Source organism: Muntiacus reevesi, chromosome 13, assembly GCF_963930625.1.
Source record: "Muntiacus reevesi chromosome 13, mMunRee1.1, whole genome shotgun sequence".
In the NCBI taxonomy this organism is placed as follows: Eukaryota; Metazoa; Chordata; class Mammalia; order Artiodactyla; family Cervidae; genus Muntiacus; species Muntiacus reevesi.
Genome location: NC_089261.1, coordinates 37,597,469 through 37,613,318, shown reverse-complemented (window position 1 = coordinate 37,613,318; position 15,850 = coordinate 37,597,469). Strand labels below are relative to the sequence as shown.

At 36.2% G+C, this 15,850-nt stretch overlaps 1 protein-coding gene across 5 annotated transcripts in view; it reads right to left on the bottom strand.

Annotated features, from left to right (window-relative positions):
* AFG2A (AFG2 AAA ATPase homolog A) overlaps positions 1-15,850 on the bottom strand; it is a 330,482-nt gene that overhangs the window by 228,751 nt on the left and 85,881 nt on the right. For all 5 annotated transcript variants that reach the window (XM_065905059.1, XM_065905061.1, XM_065905062.1 and 2 more), the window contains exon 11: positions 13,868-14,077. In XM_065905059.1, coding sequence (XP_065761131.1) covers positions 13,868-14,077 — 210 coding nt within the window. The remainder of the gene's footprint in view (positions 1-13,867; positions 14,078-15,850) is intronic.

Genomic DNA, 15,850 nt, shown 5'->3' with positions numbered 1-15,850 from the left:
TATGCCAGAAAGTGTTCTCCTTATGTTTTCCTCTAAGAATTTTACAGTTTCTGGCCTTACATTTATATCTTTAATCCATTTTAAGTTTATTTTTGTGTATGGTGTTAGAAAGTGTTGTAGTTTCATTACTTACAGGTGGTTGACCAGTTTTCCCAGCACCACTTGTTAAAGAAATTGTTTTTTCTCCATTGTATATCTTTGCCTACTTTGTCAAAGATAAGGTGCCCATAGATGTGTGGATTTACCTCTGGGCTTTCTATTTTGTTCCACTGATCTATATTTCTGTCTCTGTGCCAGTACCATACTGTCTTGATGACTGTAGCTTTGTAGTATAGTCTGAAGTCAAGCAGGTTGATTCCTCCAGTTCCATATTTCTTTCTCAAGATTGCTTTGACTATTCGAGGTTTTTTGTGTCTTCATACAAATTGTGAAGTTATTTGCTCTAGTTCTGTAAAAAATACCGTTGATAGCTTCAGTATATTACCCAAAGCAATCTACAGATTCAACTCAGTTAATAAGGACTGAGTTCAATGTATAGATTGCTTTGGGTAATATACTCATTTTAACTATATAGATTCTTCCAATCCACGAACATAGTATATTTCTCCATCTATTTGCGTCATCTTTGATTTCTTTCATCAGTGTTTTATAGTTTTCTATATACAGCTTTTTGCTTCTTTAGGTAAACTGATTCCTAAGCATTTTATTATTTTTGTTGCAATGATGAATGGGGTTATTTCCTTACTTTCTCTTTCTGTTTTCTCATTGTTAGTGTATAGGAATGCAAAGGAATTCTGTGTATTAATTTTACATCCTGAAACTTTACTATATTTATTGATTAGCTCTAGTAATTTTTTGGTGGTTTCTTTAGGGTTTTTTATGTAGAGGATCATGTCATCTGCAAACAGTGACAGTTTTACTTCTTTTCCAATCTAGATTCCTTTGATTTCTTTTTCTTCTCTGATTGCTGCAGCTAGGATTTCCAAAACTATGCTGAATAGTAGTGATGGGAGTGGGCACCCTTGTCTAGTTCCTGATTTTGCGGGAAATACTTTCAATTTTTTGCCATTGAGGATAATGTTTGCTGTGGTTTTGCTGTATGGCTTTTATGTTGAAGTACGTACCTTCTATGCCTGCGTTCTGGACAGTTTTGATCATAAATGGGTGTTGAATTTTGTCAAAGGCTTTCTCTGCATCTACTGAGATAATCATATGGTTTTTATCTTTCAATTTGTTAACATGGTGTATCACACTGATTGATTTGCAAATAGTGAAGAATCCTTGCATCCCTAAGAAAAACTCACTTGGTCATGATGTATGATCTTTTTAATACATTACTGGCTGAATCCAAAATTCTTTATGAAGTCATCATCACTAAGGAAGGTAATTTTGAATTTGAAGTTCACTGCCAAAAATTTCTTATTTTCTGGTACAACAAACTGTAAAAGATCAAATTCAGTTTCAAAGATAGATACATTTTATTTTAACACTAACAGAAAACTTAAGGGATCATAAGCTGTGCTGCTATACTTTTTGTTTTCAGTTCAGTTCAGTCAATTCAGTTCAGTCGCTCAGTCGTGTCCGACTCTTTGCAACCCCATGAATCGCAGCACGCCAGGCCTCCCTGTCCATCACCAACTCCCGGAGTTTACTCAAACTCATGTCCATCGAGTCGGTGATGCCATCCAGCCATCTCACCCTCTGTCGTCCCCTTCTCCTCCTGCCCCCAATCCCTCCCAGCATCAGGGTCTTTTCCAATGGGTCAACTCTTCGCATGAGGTGGCCAAAGTATTGGAGTTTCAGCTTCAGTATCAGTCCTTCCAATGAACACCCAGGACTGATCGCCTTTAGGATGGACTGGTTGAATCTCCTTGCAGTCCAAGGAACTCTCAAGAGTCTTCTCCAACACCACAGTTCAAAAGCATCAATTTTTTGGCGCTCAGTTTTCTTCACAGTCCAACTCTCACATCCATACATGACCACTGGAAAAACCATAGCCTTGACTAGACGGACCTTTGTTGGCAAAGCAATGACTCTGCTTTTTAATATGCCATCTAGGTTGGTCACTTTCCTTCCAAGGAGTAAGCATCTTTTAATTGTCCTATTTGAGGTCAAATATGCACCCAATTCTTAAAAACAGAAGAAAACAGCAACTAGTATCAGCAAATTTTATGAAATATTGCTAAATGCTTAATATGCATTATCCCCCTAGCTACTTACAACACACCTTTGAGGTGAATACTCTTATCATAATTTTAAAGAAAAAAATATTGAAGTGAAAAAAATGTAAAGTAATTTGCACAGTCACACAACTTAGTAGATGACAGAACAGATAGTGAAGCCTCTTAATTGTTATGCCTGACAATTAGAGAAAATGTCCCAAATGGTTAGCCACCAATAGGCAAAAAAGATAAGCAACAGATTAGAATACAAGCATTATGTGAGCTACTCACAGAATTCTATTAGTGAAAGAGCTTCACGAGAATCATTTACTCTAACCTATCTCACTTAAAGCCTGAGGAAAACAAAGCAAAAGAAGTTAAGTGAAATATCAAAAGTCCTAAACAAACTAAATGACTATTAAAATAGAGGATTTGAGTTTCCAGACTACTAATACTACTGTTTCTAAAATCTGTATGTCCTCTAATTTTCAAGTTCTAAAAAGAAAAAAATAAATAAAAAAGGAAATGTCCTCTTAAGACTAGACACAATACCAGCAATTCAAATTCAAAGGTTTTTCTTGGGAGAGATTAGATGGCAAGGGCAAAGCCTAACTTTCAATAAATAGCTGCTAGCATGGCTTAGTTTAAACATTCTTTGGCATTGCCTTTCTTTGGGACTGGAATGAAAATTGACCTTTTCCAGTCCTGTGGCCACTGCTGAGTTTTCCAAATTTGCTGGCATATTGAGTGCAGCACTTTCACAGCATCATCTTTTAGGATTTGAAATAGGTCAACTGGAATTCCATCACCTCCACTAGCTTTGTTTGTAGTGATGCTTCCTAAGGCCCATTTGACTTTGCATTCCAGGATGTCTGGCTCAAGGTGAGTGATCACATCATTGTGGTTATCTAGATCATGAAGATCTTTTTTGAATAGTTCTTCTGTGTATTCTTGCCACCTTTTCTTAATATCTTCTGCTTCTGTTATGTCCATACCATTTCTTTCCTTTACTGTGCCCATCTCTGCATGAAATGTTCCGTGGTATCTCTTATTTTCTTGAAGAGCTCTCTAGTCTTTCCCATTCTATTGTCTTCCTCTATATCTTTGCACTGATCACTGAGGAAGGCTTTCTCATATCTCCTCGCTATTCTTTGGAACTCTGCATTCAAATGGGTATACCTTTCCTTTACTCTTTTGCCTTTTGCTTCTTTTCTTTTCTCAGCTATTTGTAAGGCCTCCTCAGACAACTATTTTGCCTTTTTGCATTTCTTTTTCTTGGGGATGGTCTTGATCACTGTCTCTTATACAATGTCATGAACCTCCTTCCATAGTTCTTCAGGCACTTTGTCCATCAGATCTAATCCCTTGAATCTATTTCTCACTTTCACTGTATAATCGTAAGGGATCTGATTTACATCATACCTGAATAATCTAGTGGTTTTCCCTACTTTCTTCAATTTCAGTCTGAATTTAGCAATAAGGAGTTCATGACCTTAGTCACAGTCAGTTCCCAGTCTTGTTTTTGCTGACTGTATAGAGTTTCTTCATTTTTGGCTACAAAGAATATATTCAATCTGATTTCAGTATTGACCATCTGGTGATGTCCATGTGTAGAGTCTTCTCTTGTGTTGTTGGAAGAGGGTGTTTTCTATGACCAGTGCATTCTCTTGGCAAAACTCTATTAGCATTTGGCTTGTTTCATTTTGTACTCCAAAGCCAAATTTCCCTGTTACTCAGGTATCTCTTGACTTCCTACATTCACATTCCAGTCCCCTATAATGAAAATGATATCTTTTTTAGGTGTTAATTCTAGAAGGTCTTGTAGATCTTTATAGAACCATTCAACTTCAGCTTCTTCAGCATTACTGGTTGGGGCATATTCTTGGATAGCTGTGATACTGAATGGTTTGCCTTGGAAACGAACAGAGATCATTCTGTCATTTTTGAGATTGCATCCAAGTACTGCATTTCAGACTCTCTTGTTTACTATGATGTCTACTCCATTTCTTCTAAGGGATTCTTACCCACAGTAGTAGATAAAATGGTCATCTGAGTTAAATTCACCCATTCCAGTTAATTTCAGTTCACTGATTCCTAAAATGCTGATGTTCACTCTTGCCATCTCCTGTTTGACCATGTCCAATTTGCCTTGATTCACGGACCTAACATTCCAAGTTCCAATGCAATATTGTTCTTTACAGCACTGGACTTTACTTCTGTCACCAGTCACATTCACAACTGGATGCACTCATCTCACATGCTAGCAAAGTAATACTCAAAATTCTTCAAGCCAGGCTTCAACAGTACATGAACCATGAACTTCCAGATATTCAAGCCAGATTTAGAAAAGGCAGAGGAACCATAGGTCAAATTGCCAACACATACTGAATCATCAAAAAAGCAAGAGAGTTCCAGAAACACATCTACTTCTGCTTTACTGACTACGCCAAAGGCTTTGACTGTGTGGTTCACAACAAACTGTGGAAAATTCTTCAAGAGATGGGAATGCCAGACCATTTGACCTGCCTCCTGAGAAATCTATATGCAGGTCAGGAAGCAACAGTTAGAACTGGACATGGGACAACAGACTGGTTCCAAATCTGGAAAGGAGTACATTAAGGCTGTATATTGTCACCCTGCTTATTTAACTTATATGCAGAGTACATCATGTGAAATGCCAGACTGCATGAAGCACAAGCTGGAATCAAGATTGCCAGGAGAAGTAGGAAAAACCTTTATCACTCAGTTCCCATAAATTTTAAATTGATAATAAGTATTGAAGGACAGTATTTAAGGATTGCTGGGAGAAATATCAACCTCAGATATGCAGATGACAACACCATTATGGCAGAAAGTGAAGAAGAACTAGAGAGTCTCTTGATGAGAGTGAAAGAGGAGTGAAAAAGTTGGCTTAAGCTCCACATTCAGAAAACTAAGATCATGGCATCTGGTCCCATCACTTCATGGAAATAGATGGGAAATAATGGAAACAGTGAGAGACTTTATATTTTTTGTCTCTAAAATCACTGCAGATGGTGACTGCTGCAAAGAAATTAAAAGATGCTGGCTCCTTGGAAGAAAAACTATGACCAACCTAGACAGCATATTAAAAAGAAGAGACACTACTCTGCCAACACAAGTCTGTCTAGTCAAAGCTATGGGTTTTCCAGTAGTCATGTATGGATGTGAGAGCTGGACTATAAAGAAGGTTGAGTGCTGAAGAATCGATGCTTTTGAACTGTGGTGTTGGAGATGACTCTTGAGAGTCTCTTGGGAGGCAAGGAGATCCAACCAGTCCATCCTAAGGGAAATCAGTCCTGAATATTCACTGGGAGGACTGAAGCTAAAGCTGAAACTCCCACACTTTGGCCACCTGATGCCAAGAATGACTCATTTGAGAAGACCCTGATGCTGGGAAAGATTGAAGGTGGGAGGAGAAGGGGAGTACAGAGGATGAGATGGTTAGATGGCATCACTGACTCAATGGACATGAGTTTAAGCAAGCTCCGGGAGTTGGTGATGGACAGGGAAGCTTTGCATGTTGCAGTCCATGGGGTCACAGAGTTGGTCACGACTGAGCAACTGAACTGAACTGAGCATTTGAAAAAATGAATTTTACTTTGAAAAATGAAAGTTACTTTGAAAAAAAGTATTTTATTGATAACTAATAGTATCTAATAGTAACTAACAGTATCTACTTACAAGGGTTAGATATATACAGAATCTCACATTTGCTCATAAACTATTTAATTTTTTAAAAAAAGGAATAATAAATTCCTAGAATAGATAAGACTGATGAAACTAGATAAGGTTATTTCTCTTCCAGTTTTACTTACCAAAATAACTATGTTATGATAGTCTTGCCACATTTCACCTGGCTAGATAAGTGCCTCATTGATAATGGTGACCAATAAACCCACCAAAAGTAGCATAAATTGGGGTGTTAGTTTTAATTTTTCCATGACAAAGATTTCAAGTGTTTTAGTTTATAAAACAACAAAAATAACATAAATACATGTAAAAATATGTCTGATTGTTTAATTAATCTAGTGGAAACTAAACCTGACTTATCTCTTTGTTTTAGTGTTTGACACCATCCAGTCACAAATTCAAGTACAGTAGTCATAGATTATGCTCTTGCAATTTTGCCCCTTTAATCACTACTGAGTTTTTTCCCAGTCTTCTCAAGGGCTTTTAAATGTGTCTTACACCTGCCTGTTACTTTTGGCTTTTACAATTCATATCCAGCTTTTATAAGTTACAAAATGTCTAGGGAAGGCAAGTTAACCCAAGTGTTAACTATGGTTAAATGTTATGGAATAAGCTCATAAAAACCCAAACTCACATGAGGTAGAATTACATATAGAAATGTGAGTAAAGGATCTTGAAAATTAATATAAAGTACAACATTAGCACACAGAAAAGGCCTTTTTGGGAAGGTGCTTCAAAGAGTTTGAAAACTGGCATTAGGAACTAGGCAAGAAATGCCTGGGTGAGTAAAAAAACCTAGAAAGTGAGAGCAGCTGGCAAGGAAGGAAATAGAATCCAAACTGTTTTCTCAAAAATTACAATACAAACCTTGCCCACAATTCATTCATTCAAGAAAAGAAAAAGACACATTTCTCTAGAACTTAACAATATGGGCACCATGCTGACTACAATTCAGCTAGCTATAGTGTGCCTGTGCACACTCCCTGGCCCCAGAAAAATCACTTATATTATTATTGATCACTCTCATCGCTGTCAATCTTCTTTACTGACTACTATGCAGAATCTTAAACATGAGTCTCAACTTCCATTTTTTCATCCCTAGAAATGACCATTCTCTTGAGCTACAAGTAGTAGTAGAAGTAGTAGTGTTAGTCGCTCAGTCATGTCTGACTCTTGGCAACCCCATGGACTGCAGCCCGTCAGGTTTCTCTGCCCATGGAGTTTTCCAGGCAAGAATATTGGAGTGGACTGTCATTCCCTTCTCCAGAGGATGTTCCCTGCCTTGATTGAACCAGGGTTTCCTACATTCCAGGCTGATTCTTTACCGTCTGAGCTACCGGGAAGCCCCCTTCAGCTACAAACTTGTGTTCAACACCCTTTTAGACATTTCTGTCATCCTGTTCTAAAGGCATTTCAAACTCCACAAGTCTAAATCCCAAATGAGTACCTGCTTTCCCAACTCAAACCTACTTTTCCTCCTCATCCGCTAACTCTTCCTAGAGTTAGTGTAGTTTTATTGACCTGCCAGTCATTAAAAGTAAAATTTTAATCACCTTTAACTTCTTTCTCATTTCTCACATACAATTAATCATCAAGATTCTAAATGCTAATCATTTTGCTATTTCATTTGTTTATTCTCACTAAATTATGAGTTTTGGTAGGTAGCAAGAAGCCCTTCTAACCACTTCATTTACCATATACAGTGCCTAACACACAGAAGGTGCTTAATATATATTTGAGTTGTTGCTACAAAAGTAAAATATTTACAAATAGCTTAAGTGTAATAGACATGAATTAAATTTCATTCAAAGGAGATTTAAAAGAAGGAAAAAATAATCTCTCTCAGTTGGAATCCACAAGTAAAAAATTAAACTAACACAATAACAAAGTTTTCTATTAAATATTCTATTTCTCTTTCCTGGAAATGTAAAAGTATTCTTTTCTTTTTTATTTATCTAGGTCTTCTTGGATTCCAAATACTAAAGGTTTTATTATTTCTTGTTTATATGTTGTCATTTTTTTTTTACTTTTAGTCAAATGTTATAGAATACTTTCATGTCACAACATCAATTTGATAAAAACTCAACTAAAAAAATAATTTATTAACATATATGGTTTTAATATATGATATCTCAGCTTTAACATGTCAGCATATACAGTGCACAAATAACACTAAATTTAAGTAAATTCAATCTAACTCCTACATAACTTTGTGATTCTGACCATGGCACAGTAACTATTCTATCTGTCCTAAGAAAAATAGAGAACTATTAGTTATTCCCTAATAGCATTAAACATTACTAAAACTAAGTATATGTCTTTAACTCTGACATTAGTAACTGTCAACTTAGAGTATGGGGCACATAAGACAACACTATTTGGAGACATAACAGAGATTTTAAATTAAAAAAAAACTCTAACAGAAGTTAAAAAGAAACAAACAGTTTCAGACTCTAGATGAGCCTAAATAGCAATAAAAGCCTGTAGAAAGAGAATAACGACTTAGGATCCACAAAAGGCATGGAACTGGACATAGTTACTGGTAAGACTCTAAATTAGAATCTGCACCCAAGGTGAAAGAAAAAAATTTCTAAAACACTAAAAGCAAGTATTCTTTATAATGTTGGGGTCTGGGTCTGGGGCCAGAACCAACATATCTTTATTGGCTTCAACGGAGAACAGAACTGAAACAGCCAAGCTCAAAGCAGCCCCAAACCCAGTTTTCTTCAGCCAACCTCCTCTAAGGGCTTTTCTCTGTAACTTTCCACTAACTTGGGGAACATGAACAGGAGGGTGACGAACAGGTCTCCTCCAAAGCCCTCACCCAAGGAATTGACAATCTCCCCATGATTCTTTTCCTTCCCTGCATTCCACCCATCATGTACACTGCAATACAGAAATCTGAGTTCACCTTTTAAACTTCAGTTATACTCAGTCTGGTCATACTATGGCTCAATCTGTGATACTAACCTTAATACTTAAATAAATTCACAGATTTTTCTTTTTCTTTTGATAAGGTTCAAGGTTTACAGAGGTCTTCCCTGATGGCTCAGTGGTAAAGAATCTGCCTGCAATGCAGGAGATGTGGGTTCGATCCCTGGGTCAGGAAGATCCCCTGGAGGAGAAAATGGCACTCCAGTATTCTTGCCTGGAAAATCCTTTGGACAGAGGATCTTGTCAGGCTATAGTTCATGGGGCAGCAAAGAATCAGACACGACTGAGCACTCATGCAAGGTTCACAGAAGAATTGAGCATACAGTACCAAGACTTTCCATATATTCATTCCTACCCCAATACACACTCAGTTTCCCCTATTCTTATCATATATTATTAATATATGGTATATTTGTACTGGATATATGACTGGATATATGAACTGGACAACCCAGTCCAGTATTCTTGCCTGGAGAATTCCATGGACAGAAGAGCCCGGCAGGCTACAGCCCATGAGGTCAAAAGAGTTGGACACAACTCAGTTTCAGGAGTAGTGGTCAGGTATTTTACAGAATAAATGTCCTTCAATTTGGGTCTGCCTACTGTTTTTCTCATAGGTAAACATGGGTTATGAGTGTTTGGAAGGAAGACCTTGGGAATAAAGTACCATTCTCATCACATCATACATACAAGGGTACATACTAACATGACTAATCCTAATGATGTTAACCATGATCACCTGGCTGAGGCAGGTTTCTCCACTACCAAGTAACTCTTCACTTCCCTCCTTTCCACATTGAATTCTTGGTAAGGAAGTCATAACTATATGCAGGAGTTAAGCAGTTAGGCCCTCTAAAACTTTTTCATTTATGTTTTTAAAATAATTCTCTCCAAAGGCCTATACAGGTGAAAAAACCAAGTCTTAGAGAACTTGTTAAGGCTATAGAGCTAAAAAGTGCTAGTATTAGAAACTGAACCAAAGCTATATGAATCCCAGCTTCATGTTCTTTTCATTGTAACACACTCAACTTCAAGGGCACAAACTATATACTAATGAGTAAATTTTAAGCTCTACATTATTCAACCTCTAGTCGTTGCTCCTGAACTTCCATTTAATGCATCAGGTTCCTGTTCCTTCGGCAGTGCTTACCGCTTCTTATTAATTCAACCAACGTCCACTGCAAAGCTATGCTGTTTTCCTCAGTTTTCCTTGCCCTAGAGAAGCAAAATTATTCTTTAAACTAGGTCCCAGAAATGTCTTTCCACATCTCTGAACTTGCTCTATAGAAACTGCCTGAACTACCTTCTCTAGTAACTTGGTGTAATTAATGAAAAAAGGTACTGGACACTAGTATTATTTAAAAAAAAAAAAAAAAAGGAAGATTGTATTATACAGTGGTTCAGAGCTTAGACCCTGAGTCACAAAGTCCTGAGATCAAATTCCGGTTCTATCCCCATTTCTTTGGGGATAGAAGTGACTTTTCCAAGTCACTTCACCTTCTCAGACATTATTATCCTTCTTTGTCATCCTAGAAACTAATCTTAAAGCATTCTGTATATAAAAGAGGTATCTATGCAGTTTTCTATGCAGTATCTGCAAAATGAAAGCTCCATGATTTATAGACTAGCCTACACGATTTTTTTAAAAAAGCTTAAAGATGAACTTGGAATTTATAAAGTTCAGATTAACTTGTACCTTTGGTAACAGAATAGTAGGGCATCTAGTAAATGGACAAAAGTAATTACACTGAATTGTGCACTGACTTCAATAAAATACACAGTTGTGGTTTTTTTTCCTGAAAATGGGATATATTTTGGACAATTCCTCTAAGAGACACGTATCAGAAAAAATTTCCCCCAAAAGTCAAGGATGTACTAGGTTCATTATATTCTTGTACTTGCCAATACTGTTCATAAAGGACTTGCCGAAAATCCCTGTCAGAGGTCTAGCCCCCCTTTTTCCAGAATCAGTAACAGTTCTTCATAAAGTGAAGTAGCCCAGCTATTCAAAAGTAATTAATCTATTGTAGCACTCCAGACAAAAAGCAAAAGAGAAGCAGAGAGGAAATTTCAACTGGAAAATATTTTGACGTAATTGACCCAGATGACAAACTAAACTTAAGCATATGTCAAGTGCTACAGTCTGTACAAAAACACATACAGATGCCAAAGGATATTAAAAGTCCACACAAGCCAAGCTGAAGACTTAACTCTGAGCAGAATATAAATCTTGTAATCACTGTTTAGAAAAGATGCACAGGGGGAGCTAAAGGGTTCTTTCATAAACTAAGAGAAAGAAACATTTAAAGTTTTAAAACTCTTTATCTTGGAAATAAAGGTAATCACCATTGCAAAAAGTGTTAGGGAATTTATTCTTTCCAATATATCCAAAACACTTAGGTCTCCCAGTACTGGTATCTATCTTTTTTCTGATCACTTTCAAAACATATAAGATTTATTATTGCAATAAGTTCAAATTTAATTATAATATTTAAATCCCATAGAAAACAAATATCTTTGTTGAAAACGAGACAACTTTTTCACAGGAAAATAAAACTTGCAAGAATACAACATGAATCCCTAACTTCTTTAGCTTGATTTCCTCATACATAAACTATATGATACAGCTACTTTGTGCGTGCTAAGTCAGTTGTGTTCAACTCTGTGCGACCCTGTGGAGTGTAGCCCGCCAGGCACCTCTGTCCATGGGGATTCGCCAGTCAAGAGCACTGGATTGGGCTGCCCTGTACTCCTTCAGGGGATCTTCCCTACCCAGGGATCGAATCCGCATCTCTTATGTCTCCTGCATTGTTAGGCAGGTTCTTTACCACTAGCGCCACCTGGGAAGCCCATAGCTACTTTAACTCTTCTCATAAATTAATCAGACCAAGATGAAAGAACCAATGAAAATGCATAGAAAAGCAAATTATTTTTGTGTTAACTTTTTCTTTTTTAATTTTTAAACAGATAGGAAAATCTGAAAGAACAGTAAATGAACATGCATTGTTTATTAACTATATTCTCCACCCAGATTCAAAAACTGATTAATACCGTCAAAGTACATGAAATTGTATAATGAATAAAAGTCCACATTAAATAAACATTAATAAGTAGGATATGTAACCTTCCCTAAGAAAATACAAACTCAACTTATGAAGAAAATTTCTTAACATCATGTATCTTTTGTGTATGTGACCTAAAAGAATTAAATACTTAATGAAAGGCATTTATAAGTTAACACATGGTTATTTTATATGAACAGTGTCCAAGATAAACCTTATAAAAAATCTTTTTACATTTTTTCACCATGAAAAAAGATCAAAGTGAAACTATAAAGTTATGAAAGGTTTCAAAGTCAAAAACTGTGATAAATATATTTCTAAGTAATCCTAGGATAGGCCAGAAAGCAGTCCTGGTAGCAACTGTTATCTTCAATCACAAAAGAGTGAGATACTAATTTGTAAGGAAATACACATGCTTTTTCTTCCTTGATATTCAAGTCTAAATAACTGTGAGCTAAGTCCTCATTAAATAAGTTTCAGGTATCCAATACTCAGGAAAAATTCAAAGATTATGACTATACAGTTGTGGAAGGTAGGCTTAGAGAAATGAAGATGACAGAAAAAAAAAAAAAAGGAGGAAATGCCAGTAAAATGGCCATGTTCATTACCACAAGATAAGAGAACAAGGACCAAAGAGAAATCAAGATGTCTGTGGAAATTTCAAAATCACTCATTACTCCAACACTTAAAACTGCAACCCTTAAAACTACGGTTGTGAGTCAGCGTAACTAATCACAGTGAAAATGGTCTCCTCCCCAAATCCATACCCAATATCTTCCACAAGATTAAAAAAAAAAAATACAGGCAAACACTAGTGACTGTGATGATACTGATTCTCAAAAAGAAAATATCCTAAATACATCTAAATAATATTCCACAGAAAATACAGCTGATCCTTGAAAAATGAGGGGGTGAGGGCTCTGACCCTCTGTGCAATCTAAGTATAACTTAGTATAACTCCATATACACAGTCCCCCACGTATCTGCCAGTTCAATCCACTGTAGATAATGTAGTATCATAGTAATTACTATTTAAAAAAAAAACCTGTGTATAAATGGAACTACACAGTTCAAATTTAGGTTGTTTAAGAATCAACAGTAAAGTATTAATAAAAGACTGACCTTCTGAAATGTTTATACTAAAATAATTGTGAAAACTAACAATGATTTCAATGATTTAAGACAGAAAACATTTTATTATGAAAAAACTTCCCTGACAACATCAAAATAAATTATCATGTGCCTTTTTTCTAAATGACTTTGATGGTTAACATATTTAAATATGTACTTCTGCGATAATGTCTATAGAGATGAATTTAAGGCTTTATATATATATACGTGTGTGTGTGTGTGTGTGTGCACGCGCACGTATACATACCCTGGAGGAGGGCATGGCAACCCACTCCAGTATTCTTGATTGGGAAATCCCATGGACAGAGAAGCATGGCAGGCTAGAGTCCATGGGGTTGCACAGTCAGACATGACTGAAGCAACTTGGCATGTAGTGAACAAACAATATGTGTGTGTATGTTTCAGAATATAAAAAATGTATATATACCTTCTGACTAGAAAATATTTTTTAAAAATTTATTTTTTCCATATAAAGTATCTGAGTTCTTTTAAAATATTATGTTTATAAATGTTAAATTTATTAAATTCATAATTAAATTCATATTTAAGTCATGGTTAAGCAAAAGTAAAAAAAAGAAAAGTAGAAAAAAAAGAAAACTGGTTTCTATTACATATGGGTGAGTGTAAGAAATATTGAAAATCAAGAAACTAAACCATGATTTGCTGATTATAGGCACTAATTTATTTATCTCTCATCTCCCTATATTACATTGCCATTAACTGCAAAAAAAAAAAAAAATTCAACTACTCCTTAAGATGGCTTTTCATTCTCTCCTAAGGGTAGGAATCAGAGGATAGGTGGGGGGTGGGACAGAGGGGGTGGGCTGCTGGAAGAGAGAGTAGCAATTTAATAAACTTAAATCCTACCTTTATAGCCAGGAAATTCAGTCCACTCTCATTGGCCAAAGCCTTTGCGATCATTGTTTTAGAGCATCCAGGTGGCCCATACAAAAGAACTCCTTTGGGTGGCTGAATACCCATTTGGGTGAAAGACTCAGGATGTTTCAAGGGCCATTCCACAGCCTGTTTCAGTTTCAGCTTGACATTTTCCAGTCCTCCTATATCTGACCAGGATACCTGCAAAACAAACAAAAAACTTAAAACATATGTATACAAGAAAGGAAACAGAACTATTTAAAAATCAACAATTTCCTTAAAAAATTCTCAACAAGATTAAGAACTAGGAGTTTATAAAATGTGAGCTGCATATTATAGAAATACTAAAGAAAACCAAAATGTTACTGTTTGCAAGTCTTACTTGTGTAAGTAACTGTTTAAACGATTGAATATACTGTTAAGTCTATATTCTATTCTACATGCTTTTAAAAACTAGCTTTCATCTGTTTGAAAATAGTTTGAATCAGTGATTCAAGGTCGAATCTACATATCTAATTTCTTATATTTCTTTTCTTGAAAGCAAAAAATATTTTCTTGAAAGCAAAATTACTTTCAAATACACTTCTGTAGGTCCTTATGGAACATAAAATCTTTACTGCCTTTGGTATATTAATAAGAATCCTCAAAATTTTGTTCTTCCCAAAATATTGCCCAAACAAGAGAGCTCTTTACGTTTATTTACTTAATAAATATGTGTTACATACCATATAAAGTACACAGGAAATAGATGAGACATAAATCTAGACCCTAAAGAACTTAACAAATATCAGTAACACACACATAAATAACCATAGTACAATGGGAAGTATACTAACCACAATGACAAAGAAACAGAAAAATCCTTCGGGAGTTCCCAGGAAGAAAAGATTACTCCCAGCTGGAAGGTAAATCTGAAAGCCAACTCTTGAAGCATGGATGAAATCCAAAAATACGAAAATAGGGAAATGGTTAGGTAGAAGCCAAAAAATTATGAAAGGCTCAGAAGGAAACATGAAGAAGATGAGAGAAAAAAAGACTTGAGAGGGAAGTCAGAAAAGAAAGTTCTTTTTTCTACAAAAAGAAAAGCAAGTTCAAGCCATCTAGTGGAGAACCTTGAAGACTAGATGGAGATCAAGAATCTCTTTATTCATAAGAAGTATTTGAAGGTTTTTAATATAGGAAGCAATATGCTCTGATCTGTGCTTCAAAAAGACTTCTCTGACAAGATTCACTGAAGAGGAGAGTGTCTTCAGATAGAACAATTAAGGCTCTATCACATTCTTTAAAAAAAAAAAAGAAAAAAAGTAAAGTGACAATCAAAATCTCTCAGGTCTGTACAATTCTTTGTGCATGGACTATACAGTCCATGGGTTCTCCAGGCCAGAATACTAGAGTGGGTTGCCTTTGCCTTCTCCAGGGGATCTTACCAATCCAGGGATCAAAACCAGGTCTCCCGCACTGCAGAGCCACCAGGAAAGTCCAAGAATACTGGAGTGGGTAGCCTGTCCCTTCTCCAGGGGAACTTCCTGACCAGGAATTAAACCAGGGTCTCCTGCATTGCAGGCAGATTCTTTACCAGATGAGTGACCAGGGAAGCACCCTGCCCCCCACCAGAAAAAGACAAGCCTGAACTACATAATCACAAGGAGATGATGAAGACACACCAGAAAAATACTGCAGGTCTACAGCTGAGGATTATGAAGGCAGTGGAAGAAAGAAGGAGAATGTGAAGCTAAAGATTTCAAGATGGATTGGTAAGAATATAGACCACAGTAAAAATGATTGGTAGGAGAGAAAGTAAGAGTTTTGGGGGGATATACAGAGTTGCATATATTCACAATTGAATACACATCACAAATGGAGTCGAATATGTGTCACAAATGGAGCTCTGGAAAGATAATAGGGTTGAAATATTGGGTTTCAGAGATATCCACAAACAAAAAATAGACCATGATCAACTAAAATTGCCAACCG